The 26023-nt window shown below is 47.5% G+C and overlaps 1 protein-coding gene across 2 annotated transcripts in view; it reads right to left on the bottom strand.

The window, feature by feature from the left end:
- Positions 1 to 26023, bottom strand: part of ZC3H3 (zinc finger CCCH-type containing 3) — a 379413-nt gene that overhangs the window by 152112 nt on the left and 201278 nt on the right. For both annotated transcript variants that reach the window (XM_053250211.1, XM_053250209.1), the window contains one exon: positions 25294 to 25450. In XM_053250211.1, the coding sequence (XP_053106186.1) occupies positions 25294 to 25450 (157 nt within the window). The remainder of the gene's footprint in view (positions 1 to 25293; positions 25451 to 26023) is intronic.

Raw genomic sequence — 26023 nt, 5'->3', positions numbered from 1 at the left:
GGATGAAGAGAGACGCAGCTGCCCACAGCGGCTGGGGACAGGGCTCCCGCCAAAACAGGAGCTTGGAAGGTTCCCGGCGTGGTCTCCGCACGTGCACAAAGGCCATCTGTGTAGAAGACAGAGACCAGGTCAAAGAACCACTGCTCACCATCCCCAACCTTTGCTGCCACCTGCAGTGGCAAAGTGGAAACAGCAGACTCTTTGGGGCAGAGAACTACGCTTAGTGCTTGTGATATGCTATGAAGCATATACACGGACAGAATAAGAAAAAGCTGGTGTGAATCTGACGGGCTTCTTGGATGGGAGACGTGTGTCAAGGAGAATGTTCTCTCCGTAATAAAACCGGCAGCAGATTGATGGGCACACATGCACCTGTGGATCACATTTCATTTGCTTAAAAACACAGCTTCAGCTTTCCTAAAAGGTTGCCCCCACCCCCCCGCCCCTGGCCCGCCACTCTCAAACAACAGAAAGAAAGAGGCCCAGGGCAGCCTTTGTAGCTCCCACCTGCTCTTTTTCCAGCCATGAATCCCGGACCCCCGAATGCTTGCAAGCGAGAGCCACTTCTCCGTGCCCCCCTCCCACTTCTCCGTGCTCCCCTCCCACTTCTCCTGTGCCCCCCTCCCTCCGTGCCCCCCCCCCACTTCTCCGTGCCCCCCTCCCCCGGCCGGCAGCGCAGGGCCCAGAGCTGCCACCCCAAGGCCCACTGCTGGACTTCATTTCCTGGCCTTCGGAAGCCTCGCCCACGTGCATAGTTCTCACGCAAGGCAGGAACAGGTGCAGCCATCCTTCGGACTGGAAAAAGAACTGTCTGTTTGTTTTAGCCAGGAAAGGAAGAATTAATCAATTTAAAACTAAGCCCAAACATTTGCCAAGCAGAGCGACCTTCCTGCCCCTGGCTGCGGGCTCATTCTTCTACGGAGCCTCGAGGCTCGTCCTGTCAGTCATCCGCAACGCGCTGGCAAAGCAGCGAGACACAGCCCAGATGCCAGCAACAGTTGGCGGGGGCTCAGCACAGCAGAGCCTGGCGGGGTTCTGGAGAGCAGCGTCCCGGTCAAGCTGGAGGCAGCGGCAAAGAAGCTGTGATTGGGGTCACTGCTGGAGAGCGTCACCCTGCCACTCAGCACACGGGGATTTCGCTCGCGCTCCACCTCGGATGCTGACAGCTTGTGCAAAACCTCTCCAGAACCCACACAAAACTGGTAGCAAGCCCTTTTCAAGACCTCTCTGCAAAATCCCTTCATCTCCGCCCCCCCACGGCCTGGTAAAGAATTGGGACTCTTGGGGCGGGGGCGGGGGGGGATAATCAAGAAGTTAATCCTGAAATGCACCTAGATATGTTGGATTTTATCCAGAGATCCTTCCATGTGTGTCTTATTTATATGTCGCCAATTCCCCCACATACACACAGTTTGCAGCCCCACAAAATCCAGCTCCTCTGTCCCCTTCCAAACTTTCCTTTGTAGCTACTCATACCAGAAGCCACAGACCATACAGTTAAGACTGATGTAGACAGAGCATTAGACTAGGAAGGAGGGAGATCAGAGTTTCACCCATGAAACTCAATGGGTGGCCCTGGGCTAGTCAATTTTCTTCCAGACTAACAAACCTCACCAGGTTGCTGTAAGGATAAACATAATCATGTACCCTGCTCTGGGCTCCTTGGAGGAAGAGCGAGATAAATATGTAAAATAAATGAATGTATATTATTGTTATTGTTCATTACTGGAATACCAATAACATATTAATTAAAAAACAGCTCAAAGGTTGCAGGATCCTCCAGAGCAGACTGTCAGGGGCAGGAGAAGTGGAGGAGGGTTAGTAATCACACAGTCCCCAGCACATAAAGTCAGTTTGCATCCTATATCATGGTCTTGAGTTGAGTCTGTTTTGCCTATTGCAGGCATTTAAGAGCCCATCTCCCCCCGCCCCCCGCAAAGTTGCCAAGTTTTGTTTTTGTTTTTGTTTTCTAAGGGAGAAAAATTAACGTGTATCAGAAAGGAGGAAGCAAACACATGCTTGGAAGTAAATAAAGCCACTGAAATAACCTCTTCCAACAAGGGCTGCCTCCTGCAGTATCTGGCAGAGATTCTACTGCCATTTGTGGCCCGGGGTGGGGGGGCACTATAGCAAGTTCCAGAGGTATCAGAAGAAGCGTTTCATTAAGAATCCAAAAGAAGAGCTGGGAGAAGGATGAAGTCCGGGGGAATGGCCATTTGTAAATGTAAAAAGCCCAAGACAAAGTTGAGCTGACGCTTTACAGACAGCTGCAAGAAGGACGAACATTTATTCAAATTAAGCGCTATTTCCCTATCTATCTGGGACACGGACCATGAGTCAACACGGTAAAAATGAGGCAACGGCGTATGGAGAGAGGAGACAAGCTGGTGGCGAGCATAAAATACAAGGAATACCAGCATTATCAAATCACCTTATTTTTCTGTGAGCGACACGATGGTGTCACAAACAAATGAAAGGAACCAGACACAGAGACTTTTACGTACGGCCCCACCATGACGGCAAAGTGTACAACACACAAATCTTGGGAAAGTTCCCAGAATGCCGAGGGCCCCGTGCTGCTCCCCAGGGCCACTTGCAAGGAGGGGCAGCTGCAGCTCAAGCCAGTGGGGCTGTGCCCGGCCATGCAGCCCCAGGGCGAAAAGGGGAAGAAGGTTGCCATTAAGGCATAAGGGCTGGCGCACAGACGCCAGGGGCAACCATGGCACCAGCCCTGCAAGGGAAGCACAGCGCCCAACCCTCTGGGCCACCTCAAGCCATTCAAGCCAGGTGACAAACCTCCAGGCAACCCCAGCAAGCCAATCCTTCCGGATTGCCTGCTGTATTGCACCAAGGGCTGCGGAGGACCCTCGGACCCTGTCCCTTTCCAGAGCAGCCTCCCCACAGCCAGCTCCTGCCATTCAGCCCCAGGTACTGCCTTTGCCAGCATTCAGAAGTGGGCACCCGACACTCAAGGCTCCCTACTGCCAATGAAAGCCACAGAAAATGTGCCATCCTGACATTTCATACGGCCCGGAGAGGCAGCCACAACAGCAAGACAATATCGGCTTCACTCCAAGGAAAGAGACTGGCTGGCAGGCTGAAATGTGGCGCTGGGCTGGGGTAACATCCTACACACACACACAATGGCACGTTCCACAGAAAGGCATTTCAGCAATATAAGCCAGCTGGCATATGGAGCTTTTGAGTACAGTAACTGCTTGGGATATGAAGGTCCGGGGGGGGGGGAGGCAGCGGGGATATTACAGGGGTTTCCTCAAAGGCTTCCACCATTCACCTCCACCCCCATTTTTCTAGAGAGGAAAAACAGAAAATTTGAAAAACACTGAAAACAGCTTACAGAACAGCTTCTCTCTCAGAATTTAGGAGCTAAATGTTTTTTAAAGCAAGGTTATAAAGTGTTGTTTTAGCTACCCACTACTCCTTCAAAATACTTTCTAACAACTGTGAAAAACCACTTACAGTATTGGGCCATTACAATTCCTGTTTACTGTGGGCATCCTCTTGCCTGCTAGATTCCTTCATTTTCTAGAGCATGTGAAAGAAACTGGCCTATCTTTGGAAACACACACACACACACAAACAAACACAGACACCCCAATTCAAGAAACAAGCCAATGAGTGAAAGAAAAGGAGGAGATCAACTTGTCTGTGGACTTCAGAGGACCGAAGGTTTGCACAGATCCAATGGAAAAAATGAAAGCTCAGAACCAGAAGCTATTGATCTTCCAGAAACTGATTCTGATTAGAGAAAGCAACTTGAGCTGGTAGTATTTTTCAAGGCTCTATTATTTTATTGTTTAAATGATGTGGGTTTCACATGGCTAAGTTCGATGCTGTTATAAAGATTAACTCGATATCAAGATTTACTAATGGTTCTTAACACTGTGGTCTGTTAGGCTGGAAAGGACTCTCGTTTTCTTTCTTTTCGATACAGAGCATTGGGAGCAGTTTGTTGCTTGTGGCACCTACACTCATCCCATCGTCGTCTCTGGCAAACAGATGTTGCAGGTTTTTGCATTCTGTTTCTGGATAATGTGGACATTATCCGGTATGAAGACTGTTTAAATCTAGGTAAGGAAAACTTACTTTTGTTTACCACAGTGTTGACAGTTTCTGTTTTCAGCTCCTCACCTCACCTGTTTTCTCAACCACCAAAACCCAAGCTCTTTAGATCTCAACAACTGCACCAGCTTGCAGTTCCATCTACAATACAGAGTGTATCTGCACATCCTATTTGAACAATAATTCATTTATACGTTTCCTATACTTTTAAATTTCATTAAACAGTACAATTATATGTGTGAAGTTATACCTAGTGCATTTTTTGTTCTTAAAGCAGTGAAGTAAGTTTAGATCAAATAAACCAATGCCAATGCTTCAATGTTTCCCAACATTTCCACTGAGAAAAGGGGGAAACAAAGCTTCTCTGTTATGGCTTCAAAATTTCTGGAAGTTCTCTCTTTCTAGTTTTTGCTTTATTCATCCCAAACCATAAAGCAAGAAGTGCTCTCGTCTCATTCATGAATCAGACCCATCTTCTCGTTCATCAAATAACTCACACTCGGGCCCAGAAACAGGCCGATGCCACTAGAGCCTAGCATAAGACCACGATACGCAGGAGCTGTGCTCATCAGAAGCACGAGATCCATTCATTTCAGTCTTCAAACGATTACAGCCAGCTTCGTAACCTTCCTCTGTCACTCCTCCAATGGGCCTATCTGAGAGCCAAGCGAGGAAAGGTTGCTAGACAATCACCTCTGCCTCCCCTTCCTGTGCTTGTACCAAGAATGAAAGTGGCACTTGCATCTCTTTTCGCTTCTGTGGGACTTCTTATGGTTTGATCTACATTCCCCTTGCTCCTTTGGGTGCAGCACCTTGCACATCCCTGGCTACCAGTGCCTATGGCCCCATCATAGAAGTCTGGATGGGCTGGAGCTGGGAGGATCCTTAGGAATTCCTGGATTCCTCACACCTCCTCCTCTAGTTATTTTATAAGAACATAAGAACAGCCCTGCTGGGTCAGGCCCAGAAGGCCCACTGAGTCCAGCATCCTGTTTCACACAGTGGCCCACCAGATGCCTCTGGGGAGCCCACAGGCAAGAGGCGAGGGCCTGCCCTCTCTCCTGCTGTGGCTCCCCTGCAATTGGGGTTGAGAGGCAGCGTGCCTCTGAGGCTGGAGGTGGCCCACAGCCACCAGACTAGTAGCCATTGATAGACCTGTCCATCATGAATCTGTCTAAGCCCCTTTTAAAGCCATCCAAGCTGGTGGCCATCATCACATCCCATGGCAAGGAATTCCATAGATTAGTTATGAGTTGTGTGAATGTTTATGTCTTTCTCCAAATGTTTATGTCTTCTTCCAAAACCAGGCTACCACAGTTGTCCAAAACACCCCTCCCAATTCCTGCCAACAGCCTCCACCATTTGGAGGGTATCATTCATTTCCTGACATGACTCTACTGCTGTTCCCTCCCTGTCCAGGAGTTCAGAACAACTTCCATTGCCCCCACAACTCCAGCCATTTTCTGGGGCTGTTATCTTGGAAGGCAACTCCCCACTCTGGCCATGCTGCTGGAGAGAAAGGTGCAGTGCTGAGCTCTGATCCTCTGTCTATTGAGCAAGTGAACGAAGGCCTTAGCTTCCTTCCTGACCAGCCAGAGGACCAAGAACAAAGAGATCTCACTCAATGTCTCCTTCTGCGATGCTCAGTAGTTGTTTTACTGAAGAGAGGGCACTGGTTCTGCCGAAAGCCCAAGAACCCAGATCTTTTGTACACACAGTTAAGCAAGTAGCTCTGGAACTAGTAAGAAGTCAAAAATAGAGCACCAAGTCAGAGGAAGCCTGTTCTGAATGGTTCATTTTTTGTTATTTAGCTATGGGACTCTTGCAGTCTAGCTCATGAAATAAGGTCAGTGCCTACCAAAGGAAGTAAACTGGGGGTGGGGGTGCAGACAGGGAGTTTGCACAGAGGCAGAAAAACTCTGAGGGGAGTTGGAGAGACACATCCCATTGGGAAGGAGCTCGAGCCAAGCTGCATGGAGAGGAAGTGCTTCTTAGAGATCTTTAATTTATACTCAACAGTGATGGTGTGTGGGGTTGGAAGCAAAAGCAGTATAGGAATGCAGCTGCACCACCCCCAGTATCGCAAACCCCAAAGGGGCCTTTTTCAAGGTCTGAGGAACTGTACACTTGCTGATCTCCCCGACAAAAAGAACGCCAGCCTGGTGGGCCACAGCTAAGGAGAGCTCTTTCCACCTCATTCACAGACTGATGCCTGGAATCCGGTGAACAAAAGCCATCTTTAAAGCCCTGAATTCAATGATCTGTGGATTCAGGCGCCTCCCTCCCTGCACCACCACAGCAACTCTTTATCAGCCTGCTCAGTGCCACCCAAATCATGGCCAGAGCTGGTACTACAGCTCTTCAGCCCGGATGGCGCGAGGATGGAACCGAGAGGAGTCTGGCTGATCCAGCTGCTCCAGGCTTGGTTCTTCAGCTGCAGCGCGGCAACTTCTAGAGCAGGGGCAGGCAAACATGTCCCTCCAGCTGCGGTTGAACTACAACTCCCGTCATTCCCAGTCACAATTGTGTCTGGGGATGATGGGAGTTGTAGTTCAGCAACAGCTGGACAGCCTCGTTTGCCCACCCCATGCTAGAGCAACAGCACAGACTTGCCTTAACCCATCCAATCTCTCTTTGTCTTACTCCGTACCCAGCCTGGCCCTGACTCTTGCTTCCGGCCCTGACCCTCAGTCTGATCCTCATTTACCCAATCCAGCACTCAACTTCAGCCTGTCCTGGCCTTGTTTGCTGCCTTTGACCAGTGACTACTCTGATGCTCACCTGCTTGCTCCGCAATCCAACCCCACTAGCTGTAGTCTGGCTCAGGGTCTAGCCAAGGCTTAACAGACAGGCAGAAAGGAAAGGGAGTGACCACTACAGTGGTCAAAAAGGAGCTGTGAAGAAATGTAGGCCATGCCCATTTGGGCACACCATCTCAATCCAGAAAGGTGTGGCTAGTGCCAAAATGAGGCTCTGTGCAGGTGGAAATCCTAAAAGAGATCATACAGAAAAAGATGGACCAATGGTCTGACTCGGCATAGGGCAGCTTCCTGTGTTAACATTATTCCCACACCAGGAAGTAGTTTCCCCCACTGTGTGCAAAAGCATACACACTAGAACTAGATCCAAGACATTTCCAAGGAGAGCACGCTTTTTGTAAGGGGCGGGGAGCATTCCACATCTGAAGGTACCAATGGGGAAAGCCTTCTGTACGCTCCCCCTGCTTCGGCATGCAATCTGTGCCACAGAAGAAGGAGGCAGCCCAAGCACAGAAGAAGGAGCAGCCCAAGATTAACACAAAATACCCTGTCAACTAAATAACCCATAATTGCTTCCCCAGGTTTGAAAGTGACAGTTTTATTTTTAATAGGATCAATTCAAAAATCTACTACTCCATTAACCAAAATTAAAAAAAGAAAATCCCATTATTCTTAAGTATTTTCATGTGCATTTAAAGCTGGTCGTTAACCTCTGAGTCCCGGTTTTATTTTGTTTTCATTAGTTCCTCCAAAGTAGAGCTCAATTACTGCAGCTACTCCCTGAAGGGCCAGGAAACCTGGGTAGAAATCAGGGGTGTGCTCAAAAGTTGATTCGGCAGGTCCATCTCTGCTCCTCCTCTGCTCGCCACCACTTTCCATAATCACGGTGCTCCCCACAGCTATCAGCACGCGTACCAGGGGCACATGCACAGAGGCCATGTGCATGCTGGCACCGCGCAGGGGTAGCTGGGAGAGAGTGCTGCTGGCACGTGCTGATAGCTGGAAGGCGCACCGCAAGCACACAATGGCGACGAGTGGAAGAGCAGAAGGGGTGGACCTGCTCTCCTCCTGTGGAAGCCCTCCGATTTAAAGGGATGGTGCTGCAATCGGGATGCCGAATCACCTTTTGAGCACATCCCTAGCAGAAATCCCACCCACCCCCAGTCCCTCTTTAGAGGGCTCTAGGACTGGTGTTTCCATTAGGGAACTGAGAGGTTTAGCCCCAGGTTTAGTGGAGTGTTTGACCAACTGAAAGAGATTTGAGCTTCAATCCACTGCACACTTTCTTGGGAGTCAGTTCCAGAGTCTTACTGATGAGTAAACGTGATCCCACAATCCCATAGAAATTGAATTATTATTATTATTATTATTATTATTATTATTATTTCCACATCACACACAAGCTCTAGCCTGAGCAGAATATTGGGATAAGTCAGGACAAGTACGCAGATATCCGCTCCAGTTGGTAAAAAGGAGATTGAGCATTATAAAGTGTCTTTCATTCCTTCAGGGGGCAGACACTGAGCATTTGAGAGATTAATCCACAGCTTTGCCCCCCCCCAAAAAAGCTGCTACATTTTATTATTATTATCGTCATCATCAAGAAGCCTCTAACTACTAGCTAACAAAAAATGGATTATGTTAGGCTGGATGTCAGGACTTCTCAGAAACAATACGGGGTTGCGTCTCTCACACCATCCTCATTAAAAAGATTAAGCAGTATTTCCTATAGGGAGGAAAAAACCCTATAATTTAAAAAACTACAGCAAGTGTTTTCTTCTTGTCTGTAACATTTTCATTCCCAGCAGATGAATTTCACTTTAATGAGATGTCATTTTTAGAGAATGGTTTTAACATCCTTTTTAAAAAGGGAAGGGGGAAAAACCCACCCTATTCCTAAACCTTTATAAAAACATGTCAAGATTATTAAAACAAAATTTACTACACTTTACTCTATATATGTATAAAAAAATACCAGAGAGAGAGAGAAGGAACAGAGCTGCCAGAAAACCAGCCTTTTTGCAGAATTCATGACGTGGCCATTTTTTAAAATGTGATGGAAAGGGCTTTCCAAGTTATCTGCTTAAACACAAAGATGCTGTTTACTTCTCACTTTCTTATCAAATGAATTTAGGAAGAAAAAGAACTGACAGGAACTTTAAGGACATTAGTCACATTTCAATGTCCTTTCAGATTAATGCGCTGAAAGCGGGGTGGGAAGAGCAGAGAACGAGGCAAAGAAAGGAATTCCCCGACACACCACCCACAGAAGCCTCCAGTTTTCATTTCCATGGCCGTGAAGCCCTCGAGAGCCCAGCAGTACATTGGCAGGGGACAACTCTAGGTCTTGAAGTCATGGGGCCGGAGGAGAAAGAGACTGGCACTCATGTTAGGCCAAGTTCTCTCTGGGCCAGTCATCCTAACAAGCAAGGCAGGTGCCAAAGAAGGTGCAGCTGTCTCTGCTTCCCGGCAGCTCAGGTTGATCCTCTCTCCCCGCCCAAGAGTTGCACTGCCTACAGGCTGGCCATTCATCAGGTTAACCACACAGCTCTACCTGATAAATGGGCAGCCAGCAGGCTCTTGGGTGAGACGGGAAGGGAGAGAAGAGTAACCCAAGCTATTGGGACGCAGAGGCAGTTGTGCCTCCTTTGGTAGCCCCCTGGCTCGTTAGGACAAGCCACCACCGCTCTGGGTCCGTACCATGGTGCCACGTCCACAGAGCCCCTCAAGCAGGATACCCAGCAACCTCCTTCTTCCTCGGCAGGTGCTTGGTTATGCGTTCCCAATGCTCTTCAAGTGGAAGCACTAGGTGCTGCCACCCAAAAAAATGTCTCTGTGATGCATGACATGCTGGAATCCCACACTCAGCATTTGCTTGCTAGCTAGCCAGGACCCCAAGAAATCCAGTTCTCCTGCTCCTAAATCCCAGTGAGACATAACAGGCCTAACTCCTCCTCAGGCTGGGCCTCTGCATCAGGATGCAAGCTTCTCCTTGCAGAAGCAAAGTCGCTGGAATACAGAACGGTGCCAGTGACTCCTTCCCCAGACTTCAGGAGGAGGAAGAGAAGAAAAGCCTTGTGGACATCCCCCATCTGCCATCCTGTGATGCTGCAAGAGAAGTCCTCCACTTTGGTTTGGCATGGACTACCCAACCACTGAAAACAAAGGGGGGGGGAGAGAGTATGTCTCTAATTGATCCTAAGGCCTCCAAAAGAGACATCTTCAACAGCACTTCTCCAGTCAACAATGCACACGAGGATCGTGGAGCAGCTGATTTGCCTGTGAGCGGTCCTTGCACTAAGTACTTCTCAAGCTGTTTTAGCTGTGCAAGGAGAAAGAAAAAGTATTCCTTCCTCCTTCCGAAGTTCTTCGCATAAGCAACAACAGCTGACAGTCTACCCTTGGCGTTGGCCAAATCTGAACGCAAAACCTTCAGTTCCCAACCACTGTGTGTCATCAAGTGGTTAACAGTAACCAAAAGGACACTGTGCAGAAGAGAGGGACTTGTTTGATCCAGTACCTTACAGAAAGCAAGACACACACACACACACACACACACACACACACAGAGAGAGAGAGAGAGAGAGAGAGAGAGAGAGAGAGAGAGAGAGAGAGAGAGAGAGAGAGAGAGAGAGCGAGCTCTGGCAACGCTCCAGAGAAGCCCTCAAGGCACATGAAAGGGCTTGCTGGTGCGTTGCTCACTTTCTCCCAATATGTTGCTTCAGAAACCACTTTTGAAAAGCTTCCAAGCTTCAAATTGGCTTGGCAAGTGGTGCACAAGGCTACCGTCATGAGAGGAAGGGGCCCCTCAGCAGCTCCACTGGATAGCTGGTGCCTTAATCAGATTTTGGAGTGCATTTCCAAAGAAACGGTAAACCACCCGTCTCCTGCTCCAGAAGTACCTTTCCCTGCACCACTGAGCTGACGCCGGGAAAACTCCACGCATCCCAGAGCCTTATAAAAGAGTGGTTGCTGGCTCACTGTCTGCACAGCTCTTGGCTGTTCCAAAACTAACAAGCTGGCATATTTAGAATTCACAGCTGAAAGATGCTGGCAGACTGAAAGAGCAGCACTGGCAGCTTTCGCAGTTTTAGCCGTTGGAGAAATCGCCTGTAAAAACTCCCAAGCTGGGAGAGTCAGAGTATGTTGGATGAAGATAACCAAGACGGCTTTTCTTTTTTAAAACATTTTTATTTTGAGCATCCCATACAGTACTTGAGAGAAACCATCACCTTTGTTCACCATCCTTGAAAAAGCCTCTTCATTCAAGTGTCACACAACACAACTGTAATTGGTTTATTCACTGATTTAAAAGCCAGATATTTTATCAGTTAGAAGATCTTTAATCAAGACCAACCCACAAAGAATGTCGGATCCCACCAAGTGAAAACGTATATAAATTCAATTTTAGACACTTAGGCCAGGGACAAATGAGAAGGATCTGCCAAACCTGACAGAGGTTAGCGCCCTCAGGTATGTCTTCATGGAAACAGCCAGGTCTCTGCAGAACCAGTGCAACAGCCCAGGCAGACGTCCCTCTCTCAGCTAGAAGAAAGATTGTGACCACTGCTCGCAGCACATCCGCGGCTGGCATTTTGACAATCTGGTCTGACTGTCCTGAGGGCTGAACACCCCATCCCCATCCCCATCGAATGTGGCATATTTTGGCAGAGCTCCATATCAAGATGCTTATTCCAGCCTTCAGCACAATTTCTCTCTCCCCATCTCTTCCTGTTGCAGCCACTTATCCTGGGATAACCTCTCCAGCAGGTTCCCTTCTCAACCAAGGGCTGATGCCCCCAGCATGCTAAGAAACAAAGCAAGGCCCATGCCCGCCACTAGGCAGCCCAAGTGGCCAATACTCTCAACAGGTTGCCCAAGAGCCACACCCAGCTTACTGAGTCATTCCACTGATTGTCCTGTCTGTTCTCCCATCACCACAACCTCTTTCTACTGCAGCACCACACGGTTTCTTCCAATATAGTTGTAGGGCATGCCAGCCAGCCAATTCTCTGATCACAATAAGATCATCGGCTGCTGCTCACAGTGGCTATGGGTGCCCCAGTCCTGGCTACCAATCTTGCAACAGATCTAACAATAGGCATGTCTATCCCATAATCTCATTCCTTAACATGGCAAAAGGATATATTCTTCCCTGAGTCAGTAAAATGGCCAATCTACCTCAAGGATTCCTGGATCTAAAGCAAGAATCTTCCCAAGCTTAGGCATTAAAAGTCTTTAAGAGACCATGGTGGGGTCACCCAGAGGCCCCACACATGCTGAACACGTGCTAAAGTGCTGAATTGTGCCTACAACATCTCCCACCTTCCCTTGTCAAATATTACTTAAGTGGGGGGAGGGGGGAAACACTATTAGAATAATAATGAAAATTATTTTACTTTACTATGCAATTTCATAATAGGTTTTGCAGTAACAAAAATATTTAACTCTAATGAAGGACTAACTATGAATCTCAACCTAAATGTACACATTATCGCTTCAGCTGCCTTGATAAAAGCACAAATTGAAATTGGAGATGAAGGAGGAGAATCTCACAGTCCTGATTTAGAATCTTTAATTGTCGGTGTCTTGACATTACAGTTTTGGCCTTCCACTGGAGAGGAGAGCTGGTCTTGTGGTAGCAAGCATGACTTGTCCCCATAGCTAAGCAGGGTCTGCCCTGGTTGCATATGAATGGGAGACTTGATGTGTGAGCACTGCAAGATATTCCCCTCAGGGGATGGAGCCACGCCGGAAAGAGCATCTACAGGTTTCAAGTTCCCTCCCTGGCAGAATCTCCAAGAGAGGGCTGAGAGAGATTCCTGCCTGCAACCTTGGAGAAGCCACTGCCAGTCTGTGAAGACAATACTGAGCTAGATAGACCAATGGTCTGACTCAGTATATGGCAGCTTCCTATGTTCCTAAAGACAACCAAGTACCTCCATTGCAACAAAAGACGAACTGGTCTTTTAAACAATGCAGGATCAAAATTTCAGAAAAGCACACGTCATACTCCCTCCCTCTTCCAGAGGTGTTTCAAAACGAGACTGGAGAAGTGTCCCAAAAGAGAGATCAAATGGCAAAGAAGAACTAATGAAACCTACTCTGCCAAGATTAGACTCAGGTAAGCACAAGCCCAACAATGGACAAACAATCAGCCTTCACAATGCTCTCCTCCGGAAACGCATGGTAGAGTTGAGGGCAGGGGGATGGGGAAGCAACACAGGCATCCTTGCCGGCCATTTGTACCAAGGAGAGGAGAGCTGGTCTTGTGGTAGCAAGCATGACTTGTCCCCTTAGCTAAGCAGGGTCCGCCCTGGTTGCACTCCTAGACTAGGAGTGTGAGCAATGCAAGATATTCCCCACAGGGGATGAAGCCGCTCTGGGAAGAACAGAAGGTCCCAAGTTCCCTCCCTGGCAGCATCTCCAAGATAGGGCTGAGAGAGAGACTCCTGCCTGCAACCTTGAAGAAGCCGCTGCCAGTCTGTGAAAACAATACTGAGCTAGATAGACCAATGGTCTGACTCGGTATATGGCAGCTTCCTATGCATGATTCCAACATGCCTTTTCCATCAGCACAAGTAGTACTTAATAACAAACAAGTTGTTCTGGTAAGAATTAATCTGTCTACTTTCCTTTCACTATAATCTTAATTGACAATTAACTTCACAACCTAGCCCACTTCTGCCTCAAATGTTCATGTGTCTGTCATCTTGAATTGGGGTGGATGACATCATCATAAACTATGCTCAGGGATCAAGAAATGTTGACTCAATTCACCAGCCAGGCAAAATATTTTACTTGTCAAATGGTTCCTCAAGCTATGTTGGTACATTATTCATCTTTGCCGGTTGAATGACCATAACAATATAGATGTGATTTGATTCATCAGAATTTTTTTCACTTATCAGTTTTCATGAGGACTAGCAGACTAGTGGCTTTCCTGAACCCTGTTGGAGTGTCCCAATATGTCACTACAACTGTACCAAATGTTGGTGACAAACAACAAAGGAAAGCTGTTACCTCATGAGGCCTTTTAAAGACCTCTGGTTGGCTGCTGTTGGAAACAGGATGCTGGAGTAGGTGAACTTTTGGCCTCATCCAGCAGCGTAGTTCATCTTAGCATCCAGCCACAAGGGAAAGGAGGGCCAGCTTCCAGAGGGCCACGGGAAGACTGAGCTAACTTCAACAGGGTCTTGGGGCTTAACCTTTGGAAGAGTGCACTGTAGGAAGACGCTGGTTTACAGGAAAAAGGCAGCCAAAAGGGCAGAGCAACAAAGCTTTCACCCACTTTAGCATACTCTGTACCCGACAGGACAAATGTCATAAGTGAGAAGAACTACTGCATGTGAAGGGAAGGGCAATCAGACAGAGATCACCCACCCCTGAGCTAACTTGGACACCTAAAACTCCTCAAAGGGTAGCTCCTCCTAGCAATGGGGCTGCTCAATCTGAAGCGTTTCTACAGCCCTCTGTCTATTGCAAGCAGATTCCATAGAGCAGATAAATAACACTCAAGAAGCACAGCCAAGGGACTGATGGGTGCAAATGCTGACTCAGCCATGGGTTCCATCAGCAGCCTTCCACAGCTTAGCAGATTGCTACTCACAAACTTCTCTCAGGGTAAAGAGCCTGAGAGATCCAGTAGTCAAACTGCTCTTTGACACCCGTATGAGGAGCTGAATTGCCAACACTTTTTTGTTCCAAGAAGGTGTGGGGGGGGGGCGGGCGGGGGGCGGCTTGTAAAATTAGCCAGTTACTGCATTGTGTTCCACGTATAATCAGCTTGCCGCTGGATTCATGCCCAGCATATTGTATTTGTCCTAATTAGCTTATGGAGAATCGCCACAAATAAAGCCAAGATCAGTTTCACTGCAGCCAGTATCACCCACAGCTCAACTCTGACAGGCATGACTAGGCCACTTTTATTCAATTCAGTTATGACTCTTGTTCAGAAAACCTGGAAGATCCCGTCAAGTTTTTGGAGCACTCCGCTTGTGCTCTGGTTGCGCCCTAAAGTGGGAACCAGCAGACCGGTTACAGATCTCACTCCAAAGAGGCAGAGGTGCAAACTGAAGTTATCCCCAAGGAATTCTCCCACCCTGGATCCCTTCGGGCAGGGCGACACGGGCATTCTAGAGAAACCCACACGTTGTATGCATCACTGGCACAGTCCGGGCAGCCCCGACTCCTCGCAACCCCACAACGGAACGTAAAAGGCAAGAGAGCAAAAAACCTCCCCGAAGAGATAAAGGGGGAGGAGTGAGAAAGAGGCACAATCAATAAATCTTAACCTCATTGGAGCTCTTATTAAGTAAATTAATTTAAGTTAATTTAACTCGATCATGACTCCCGATCACAGTGATTTAGTGAAGGGGGAAATTGCATTAGGAAAGGCCGCACACACTAGATAGAAGAACGGAAGAAAATTAGATCCACTTAGCAATGTGAATTAATATGGAAATAGCAGGTGTAAATTTAACCTTATCAAGAGAGTGAAAATTATCTTCATAAATTTGTAGAAATAGCCCCCGAGTCGCTTATAAATCTATTTAAAACAAAAATATTACAAAAGTGCAGTAAAATTAATTTAAAATATACTCCCATCTATCGCCTCAAGAAAAGTCAGTGGCAGGGCGAAGTTTAATGCAACCCAGCAATAAGAGAAGGAAGCAACTAATCACCAAGGGATTAGCAAGCCCTGGGAAACGGGGGCTGCAATGGATTCCCAGCCACGAGACACCTTCCCCACCTGGACACAATGCCTCAAATCACCTGCTGCCAGAATGTGGGGAGGGGGTCCCTTATAGGGGTGTGCACTAACGGTTCATGCAGAACCAGTTTGCCTCAAACTGGAGTCAGTTCGAAGGTTCAGTCTTGAACAGAACCAGGCCCAGTTCAGGCGAAACGGTTCTGCACAGTAATGGGTGGCCAGGCGGGGGCGGCAAGATGTAAAGAGTGGCTTACCCTGCAGGCGCAGCAGCCAGTGCTGGCCACCCCAAGCACATTCGCCCCACGTTTCTGGCCTCTGTGCATACACAGATGTCATTTGCATGGCCACACAATTTGGTTTCACTGGATTCCCCTTTACAAGTATATCCCCTGAACGGGTCTGTCAACCAGTTTAGCCAGAACCAAACCGGCCAAACCAGTTCCATGCACACCCCTACAGAAAGAGAATAAAGCAAAACTACACTCTTTGCTACCTACTAGGCAAGCCAACCTCTCCAGTTCCCACCTGATGTGAAATTGGGGTTTTCTGCCCCAATATGCATCACTTTACACTTACTTACATAGAACCACATTTGCCATTTTGTCATCCACTCACCCAGTTTGGAGAGATCCTTTTAGAGTTCTCAATCTGTTGTGGATTTCCCTACCCTAAATAGTTTGGTGCCATCTGCCAATTCAGCCACTTCACTGCTTACCCCAATTTCTAGATCATTTATGAACAAGTAAAAAAGCATTGGTCCCAGTACAGATCTCTAGGGGACCCCACTTCTTACTTCCCTCCACTGTGAAAACTCTCCATTTATACCTACCCTCTGTTTCCTGTCCTTCAACCAGTTACCGATCCACACATGTACTTTCCCCCTTATCCCATGACTGCTAGGTTTACTCAAAAGCCTTTGGTGGGGAACTTTGTCAAAAGCTTTTTGGAAGTCCAAGTATACAATGTCAACCGGCTCACCTTTATCCAAATGCCTGTCGACACTCTCAAAGAATTCCAAAAGGTTAGTGAGGCAAGACTTGCCCTTGCAGAAGCTATCTTGGTTCTCCTTCAGCAAGGGGGACTTCTCTTTCTCTTCTATTTTTAACAATTTTGTCCTTAAGTATGCTTTCCATCAATTTACTCAGCACAGAAGTTAAGCTAACTGCCCTGTAATTTCCCGGATCCCCCCAGGATCCCTTTTGGAAAATGAGAGTTATATTAGCTACTTTCCAGTCCTCTGGTACAGAGCCTGATTGCAGAGACAAGTTTATTTATTATTTAGTTTATATACCGCCTGACTCCAAGGCTCTAGGTAGTTGATAACAGTAAATACCATAACACCACAATAAAACAAACAATTAAAACAACAATAAATTAAAACTATTTTAAACATTCAAAGGTTACTAAAAGCCAGGATGAAGAAAATGTGTCTTAAGGGCTCTTTTAAAAAAGATGTTAAGCCTCGAATATCTATAGGGGGCACATTCCACAGCCCAGGCGCAACAACAGTTCTACATATTTTTGCTAGGAGATCATCAATTTCACATTTGAGTTCCTTCAGAACTCTTGGGTAGATGCCATCTGGCCCTGGCAATTTGCTAATTTTTAGTGTTTCAGGACAGTTTAGAACATCTTCCCTTGTCACCACAAAATGGTCCAGTTCCTCAACTGCTAAACCTGAAAAACTCAATACTGGAGAGGGTATATGGTCAGTATCCTTCAGTGTAAAGACAGGCGTAAAGAACTCATTTATCTTCTCTGCAATCTCCTTATCATCCTTAATAATCCCTTTCACGCCCTTTCACCCTGAGAGAGCCAGTGCGGTATAGTGCTGGACTAGGACCAGGGAGACCTGAGTTCAAATCCGCATTCAGTCACGATACTTGCTGGGTGACTCTGGGCCAATCACTTCTCTCTCAGCCTAACCCAATTCACAGGGTTGTTGTGAGGAGAAACACAAGTATGTAGTACACTGCTCTGGGCTCCTTGGAGGAAGAGTGGGATATAATTTTTTTTTTTAAGTCATCTAAGGGTCCAGCTGCATCCCTGGCAAGTTTTCTACTTCTGATATATTTAAAGAAGTTTTTTTTAATCCTCTTCAACACTTCTAGCTATATGCGCCTCAAACTCTCTTTCTGCATCTCTTATTGTCTCCTTGCATCTCCTTATGTTGCTTCTTGGTCTCTTCATTTGGGCAAGACTTCCATTTTCTGAAAGAACTCGCCTTCCCTTTTATAACTTCCTGACTCTACTTGTTAGCCACGCTGGCATCCTCCTGAACGTGGTGGTACCTTTCCTCCTTCTTGGTATACATTCCAACTGAGCTTCTGTTATTGTGGTTTTGCGTGTGGAACAGGTATCTCTCCAGAGAATGCTACCCTGGGGATCCTGGACTTCAATCTGCTACCTAGCAGCCTAAATTTGACTTTCAGGACCTCCCGCCTGCATTTCCCTACATCGTTGGTACCGACATGCACCACAGCAGCTGACTCCACCCCAGCACTACCTAACTGTATATCTAGACACTGTGTGACGTCCGCAAAGTTTGCACCAGTTGAGGCTACCAGATCCACCTGCACGCTGTGCAGTTCGAGTTCAAAACTGATGGGGGCAGCAGCAGCAAAGAGGACAGGTGCTGGAAAGAGAGAGATTCAAATTCCCACTTCTGTTCAATTGTGAACAGTCTCACAATTCATATCTAGATTTGAAACCTGAATCAGTGCAGGCCTTAACTAAAGTCAAGCAGGATTACCCATTTTGTAGCTAACTCCAAACACTCCAGGTAGAGTGGTCCACACGTGCTGCAAGGAGCATATCTGGTCAAACAGAAAGGGCTTTGGGAGGAAGGAGAGAACACCCAAAAAACCACGTGTCCTCGCCCCCACCCACTCCCCCACTGCACAATGGGTCATCGTCACAGGAACGCTAGAGGCTCCTTGCGCACCTGCAGTGCTTCTTAAACTGATGTACTGCTGTGCATCATCACATCAGCCAGCATCCTGAACAGAGCTCGGGCCACAGTGCAGCAGCTGCTTTAAGACTTGCAGGGTCTATCTGACATGCCCAGTGCCTCACATGCTGCTTGGCATCATGGCCACATTTCAGTGGCCCTGGAGAGGGGCTTCCTCCTACAAGGCCGAAAGTCAACAAGTCCCAAAAGTCAACAGGCAAGACAGAGAGTGCCCTGTGAGTCAGTGCAGCTGTGGGTGTGCATGTCTTTCTCTCTCCCAGACTCATTGCCCGAAGGAACATCATCAATTCCGCCGTCCTCTTGCCCCTCAGCCTCCCTCTTCTCATCTGTGCGTTGTCTGTAGCCCTTGACTTCATCATGCTAGCCAGCCTGCTACTTGGAAGAGTGAGCTAAAGGGGGGAGGAGGAGGAGGGTTTACATGGGTTTGCTCAAGTTCACGGGGTGAGGATCCAGAAAAGAGGACCCTGGGTTTTACAACAATACATGCTAATTAATGAGAGCAGAAAACATGCATCTTCCCCTTAATCTCGGGGCTCACAACCTCTAGATGGCCAAAGGCCATTGGGACTGGATAATGGGAAATGTAGTCCAACATCATCTGGGGACCCAAGGCCAGCATCCCCTGCCCTGACCTAACCTATTTCCCCCAGTTCAAAGTTCATCTGCCACTCCTGTCAGCCTCTTTTTAAAAAATTGTACAAGGTTAAATACGCAAAGCTCTGGGACAAAGAGGGGACGGAGATTCCACCCTTCTCCACCCAGGAAAGAGGCTACTTTCCCTCTTTCTGGAAGGCTACATGACCCCAGAAGGAGCAGGTGCGCAACTTGGGAGTACTCCTGGACCCAGGCCTCACCCTGGTATCTCAGGTGGAGGCTATGGCCAGGAGTGCTTTCTATCAGCTCCGGCTGATTCAACAGCTGCGCCCATTCCTTGAAGAGGATGACCTCAAAACAGTGGTGCAGCAGCTGGTAACCTCCCGGCTTGACTATTGCAATGCGCTCTATGTGGGGCTGCCTTTGTACGTAGTCTGGAAACCACAGTTAGTTAAAAATGCAGCAGCCAGATTGGTCTCTGGGGCAACCCGGAGAGACCGTATCATGCCTGTCCTGAAACAGTGACTCTGGCTGCCGATATGTTTCCGGGCAAAATACAAAGTGCTGGTGATTACCTTTAAAGCCCTGAATGGCTTAGTACCGAGTTATCTTAGAGAGCGCCTTCTTCTGCATGATCCCCACCGCACATTAAGGAGATCTGGGGAGGTCCACCTCCAGTTACCACCAGTTTGTGTGGTGGCGACTCAGAGGCGGGCCTTCTCTGTCGCTGCTCCTGGCCTATGGCATGCACTGCACTCCCGGCAGAAATCAGTAATTGAGTTCATTACTGTCTGTTTGGCCTGGCCTCCCAGGGTTTTTAAACTGCTGTAAACTGTCTTAAATGTTTGCCCTGGTTTTCCAGGGTTTTTAGCTGTTTGAATGTTAAATTGGTTTTATTCTGTTTTTACAGTTTTGATTTTAACTGTTAACTGGTTTTAACTGTTTTTATTCTGTTGTAGACCACCCTGAGTCACTCTGGAAGGGCAGTATATAAATCAAATAAATAAATTAATTAAAACAAAACAAAACAAAACAAAATAATCCTCCCTCATACCTTGGATCAGGATGGAACAGGCTGGGGAATCTGTCAACCTTTGCAGCTGGAGATGGCTGGGACCAACAGAGAAAGTGAACTTGGGTGACATGATACTTGGGCTGGCAGGTTGGGATGAGAAGGTTCTGGATGGCAAGCAAGAGCAACAACGGGGTCAGACTGTGGGGCACTGGGGGGGGGGTGACCATTCTTGGGCTTAGTGGTGGGGGGCAGCAACAGTGCTGGTGAAGAAGGGTTGGCAGGACAGCTGTCAGAGGGTAGGGCACAATGGAAGAATTTGGCTGGATGGCAAAAGGAGTGTATGAAAAGATGTGGTGAGCAATTGTGGGGTGGGCGCTTGGCATCTTCAGGGGAGCCCTTCAGTCCGACATCACTGCCGTGAATGCTACTGACACATGAATCTCTCACCCACGTTAGACTATGTCCTAAGGATGCATTAGAACTCCACAGCTGTGCTTCCAGCTGTTCAGACATTGACTCCTGCAGGAGGTATGCCGAGCTGTGAGCAATCTGCACAAGTGAACTACCCTCCAGCAGCTAACAGCCAGACTGGCTCTCCTCTTCCAATCCACGGATCACGCTCATGCACCCCCACCTTCACAGACAGAGCCTGCATCCTACATAAACTTATGCTGACTTCACTTTGATAAAAGGACGTTTTTTAAGGCAGGGGGATTAATCCTTTGTTTTAAGAAGGTAGTAAATGCCATACTCCAATTTTAGATTCCTGCAATAGCAATTGTTTTGACACCATCAACTGTTATTAAATTGCTGGTGACAGTAGTTTCCAGATAAAGCATCTGGTTCTTAATTTTTAAACTGTTTTCAAACTGAAACAAATACTGAATAATCAGCTTTTTAAAAAAGGAATATCAGCAATTTCTTTCATTTCACCAAGTAATTGAGGAAGTTCATTCGATTTGATTTTAAAATTCTTTTTCTCTCCTTTTCAAGCCAGCTGCCAGCCACATTTGTAGAAATTTATACTTCAAGACCTTTACACTAATTGCAAATGGTTATCCACTGAAGAGCCCTTGTAACAGAGAGGTTTGGGAAAGGATGACCACAACCTGTGCGGGGGGGGGGCGCCACGGGGAGAATAAGGAATGTTCAGGCAGGAAATGGGAAGATTTAAAGAGACCAAAGAAGAAGAAAATGGTACTACTTTTACAGTGGGTATAGGAAAGAATCACCCCCTTTGATAGACCTTAAATTCTGGTTCCCTTACATCCTGAAATGAAAACACAAAGAAAATTCCCTTCACCAGCTGTACTTATCCAATGCAACCTATAACATCCAACTGAAAAACATCACAATTACAGTCCAGAAAAAGTGTCAGAAATAAAAAACAAGAATTACTGAGATTGAAAAAGGATCACCCCCCAATGTCAATATTTTGTTGAACCACCTTTTGCTTTAATAACAGCCTTGAGTCTGTTGGGATACTTCTCTATCAACCTTGCACATCTAGACGGAGCAATATTGGATGGTAGGTGTTGGTGGACTGCTATCTTCAAATCTCTCCACAGATTTTCTATGGGATTTAGGTCTGGGCTCTGACTGGGCCACATGAGGACGTTCACTTTTTTCTCCTTCAGCCACTGTGTGGTCAATTTTGCTGTGTGCTTCGGATCGTTGTCATGTTGAAAGGTGAATCTTCTGCCCATCCTCAACTGTCTGGCAGAGGGTAGCAGGTTTTCTTCCACAATCTGACGGTATTTTGCCCCATCCATTTTTCCTTCTACCCTAGCGAGAGCCCCAGTCCCTGAGGCAGAGAAACACCCCCACAACAGGATGCTGCCACCTCCATGCTTCACTGTAGGTATGGTGTGTTGTGGATGGTGAGCTGCGTTGGATTTACGCCAGGTGTACTGTTTGGTGTTGAGGCCAAATAGTTCAATCTTGGTCTCATCTGACCATAAGATCTTTTTCCATTTGGCATCAGAACCTTCAAGGTGCCTTCTGGCAAAGCTCAAACGAGCTTTAATGTGGCCTTTCTTGAGAAGTGGCTTTCTCCTTGCGACCCTCCCGAACAAGCCACATCTGTGGAGCGCTCGTGAAATTGTTGTCACATGCACAGAACAACCACTCTTTGCCATGAAGTCCTTTAACTCCTTCAGAGTGGCCATTGGCCTCTTGGTAACCTCTCTTACCAGTTTCCTCCTTGCTCTTCCATCCAGTTTGGAGGGCCGACCGGATCCAGGGAGGATAGCAGTCCACCAACACCTACCATCCAATGTGACCGAACTTGAACAGTTCTGTATGGAGGAGTGGGCAAATACTGCTCCGTCTAGATGTGCAAGGTTGATAGAGAAGTATCCCAACAGACTCAAGGCTGTTATTAAAGCAAAAGGTGGTTCAACAAAATATTGACATTGGGGGGGGTGATCCTTTTTCAATCTCAGTAATTCTTGTTTTTTATTTCTGACACTTTTTCTGGACTGTAATTGTGATGTTTTTCAGTTGGATGTTACAGGTTGCATTGGATAAGTACAGCTGGTGAAGGGAATTTTCTTTGTGTTTTCATTTCAGGATGTAAGGGAACCAGAATTTAAGGTCTATCAAAGGGGGTGATTCTTTCCTATACCCACTGTAGTAGAGCTGAACTGATCCTGAATTCATATTGCACTCGATTTCACAAATCCTTATTTCTTTGCCCATTCTAGGAACAGTTTATCTGTGCCCAGGCAAAGCTCATTCATATACTATTTCTGAAACCAACAATCAAACCTCCTTTTTTACTGGGTTTTTTCCTAGCTGTCCCAAAACCCAATCGTAATGCAGTCTCAACACGTGTAACTGAAAAATGAGCATCTTCTTCCCCATTTCCCCAGCCTTCCTCTTCCTCTCCTTCCTCAGTTGTTTCTCTTGTCTGCTTCTAGATTTCAAGTCCCGCAGGGAAGGGCAAGGCAAGGCCAGGCCAGGCACCGTCCTTTCCTCCTCTGTAAAGCACCTTGTACATGGATGCTGCTATTTAAATCCTTCTACAACAGCAGTTACGTGGGGGGTAACTGCCTGCCCCGCTTCACCCGCCTGCACTGCTGCTGTCCTCCTTCAAGCCAGCTGCACACCCTGAATTGTCCGGCCCCTCCCTCCCCTTCTGGTCTCCCAGCCATTGGGCCAGGAATGAACCTGAATGCCAGAAGATGAAGGCTGCAATCCTATGCACACCTAACCTGGGTGTGAGCCCCATGGAACTCCGAGCAGCTTACTTCTTAGGCAACGTGCATAGCCTTGTACCTCGCGGGGTCAGGATAGGGGAGGTTTTCAGAGTCCGTTGCTTAGATGCAGAGCAGAAGCAAGTCACAATGGAGAATGTTGAAAGTTCAAGTAGAAACAAGAGAATCCGGCCTCACCCACCGATCAGCTGACAGGCCAGACAAGCCCGGTGGGTGGGGGGTGTCCTTAAAAATCCATTCTTTTAGACCAACCAGCGTAGGACAGTCTCCAAAACAGCACAGCGATTTGGGCTACTCCGCTACTGACACCCTGATCTGAAACCCAAACTGAGAAGCAGCTGTGGGGTAGGAGGCTGAGCCAGTTTGCCATTGAACCAGGCTTGGTTCAGCAAGACCTCGAGCTGAACCCACTGGGCCGGCTCAGAGCCAACCCGTTCATGGCAGCCGTTTTGAAGGCTGCCGTGCACGGGCTGTTTGCTTGCCCATGTCTGGGTGCACAAAGACCGGAGGGAGGCCGGCAGGGGGAGGGGGCTTGCGGGGAACTGTATTTACAGAAGTTTTCTGTAAACATCTGAAGATGCCAGAATCGGAGGGTGGACATAGAATTTATCTTTGCTTGGTGCAGAGTTTGTCTGACAATTTAGAATTTGGGGGCTGGGGTTAGTGAAGGATGCACTCCAGACTATACAAAGTTTTGAGAAGGAACAATTCATATGCTTTTTCAGAGGTACAGATGGAACTTTTGTGGGCTTGTTTACAAAGCAGAGCTAACAAGACCATTAAAAATAATTTCCCACTTTTTCCACTCTCGGTTGACCGAACAGACGTTGCTTAAAACATCAAGGAAATTGACTGTTGTCATTTCTGCAAATTAGTCTAGATAACTTCTAGTACCATGCAATGAAGCTGGGGTTGCAGGAGAGAAACGTGTGTTTTCACACAGTTCACAACTGATCTGTGGAACTCATTACCGCAGGATACCCGAGGGTCAACAGTATAGACGAGGGATGTTTAATTAAATGACTGAGTCTAATGTGGTCACATTGGAATGGAAGCCACATTCAGCTCCTGGGAAGCTCACAATGATGTGAGCAGTGCCAGACCAAGGCTCAGGGCAACCCAGGTGAAGCCCATGCGGGCGCCCACCAACACCCTCACTGCCTGCCCAGTTACCCTCCTGGCCACAACAGGCAGGAGGGTGGGCGGGTGACAGGAAGCGTGCACATGGCGTCCTCACCACCACTTGCCACTTTGCAGGAGGGCGGGCAGGCCATGGAACACCCACCCGCTCTCCTGCCCTTCTCGCTGCTGCCACCTCCACTCACCGCAAAAGTGGAGGGGGCGGAGGGCAGTGGTAGCCTGGGTCTCACGTGACCCAGACTGTCACCACCCTTGCCAGCTTTGTGCCCTAAGCAGGTACTTAGCCATCTTTAATGGGCAGGCCAACCTGGAAGTGAATAGAAAGAACATGGGGAAGGAAAAGAAAGGTGGAGGGGGCCATGAAGGAGGGTGGCAAGAGCCAAGATTGTAGGAGAGTAGATGGGCAGTGCTCCTTGCTTTAGTAATTACAAGCCATCACCAAACTCAAAGTAGCCATCGATGATACTTGACCAGTATCATTAGGTGCACATCTGTGTCTTATCCATAATGATACGAGTCAAGTCACACCCCATCCAGCCAAAGAAGTCCTGAAGCAAATAACAGAAGCTGTAAAGAATTGACAGGGACATTAGTGCCCCGTGCTTGAGGAATCTCTTCTGTGGGGAAGCGAGGATACAGGCCAAAGCAGATCTTTGGTCTGGTTCAACCAAGCTGTTCATATGACGATAAGGGAGAAGAATTTTGCAGCCAGTAACCAGTTCCTACCCTGGTAAAAGGAAGTTCACAATAGCATACCACCAATACGTGAATGGGTCTAAGAAAGGCATTGGAGATTCTACCTGGATGCTGAGAGTCGTCTGGCCTTCCAGCCATGAGCAGGGCTGCCGAAAGATGCTGTAGAGCCCAAAGGAGAAGCCACAGCCTTCTTCACAATCCTATAGCGAGTATTCACCACTTTATTTGCTGTGGGATTTGTGACACGGAGGAAGCTGGAACCTGCCATTTTCAAAACAAAAAAGGAGAGAGAGATTAGCATTGGCTGAAACACACAAGGGTGGCAACTACTGGTGTCAAGAACAAAAAAAGAAGGACCATTAATTGAAATCCACAGATTGCTTTGTGGCCCCTCGATGTTCCAGCCAGACCTTGTCCAAACCACAGGAAACGGAGTGTTCTGCTTCACACATCAAGCCAGGGCCTCCAGTCACAGTAGCCCTAAACTGGCTATTCCAAATCCATTCTCCCCGAATGCACAGTCAGGATGCTCAGAGCTGTGAAAGCAGAGCTCTTCTATTTTTCTTCAAGCATTATGAGACAGAACAGAAACTATAGACTAACTAGTGAAATGAGAATATTCCAAGATAATTAATCTGGAATTTTTAAACAGAGTAACAAAACTCGAGAGAGCTTTGAACAAACAGTGCCTGGAAGAACAAGTGGGAAACCAGCTCCAGCTCCTCCCACCTTGCATCTAGGCCATCTGCAGAAGTGCTTGCCAGTACCACAATGTGAGGTTGTGAATCCAACATAAGTGCATTACTTCACATACATTACTGTTCTGATCTTTTA

The sequence above is a fragment of the Hemicordylus capensis genome, chromosome 4 (genome assembly GCF_027244095.1).
Source record: "Hemicordylus capensis ecotype Gifberg chromosome 4, rHemCap1.1.pri, whole genome shotgun sequence".
Lineage (NCBI taxonomy): Eukaryota > Metazoa > Chordata > Lepidosauria > Squamata > Cordylidae > Hemicordylus > Hemicordylus capensis.
The sequence above is the reverse complement of the archived record's forward strand: the minus strand, read 5'-3'. Positions and strand labels throughout refer to the sequence as shown.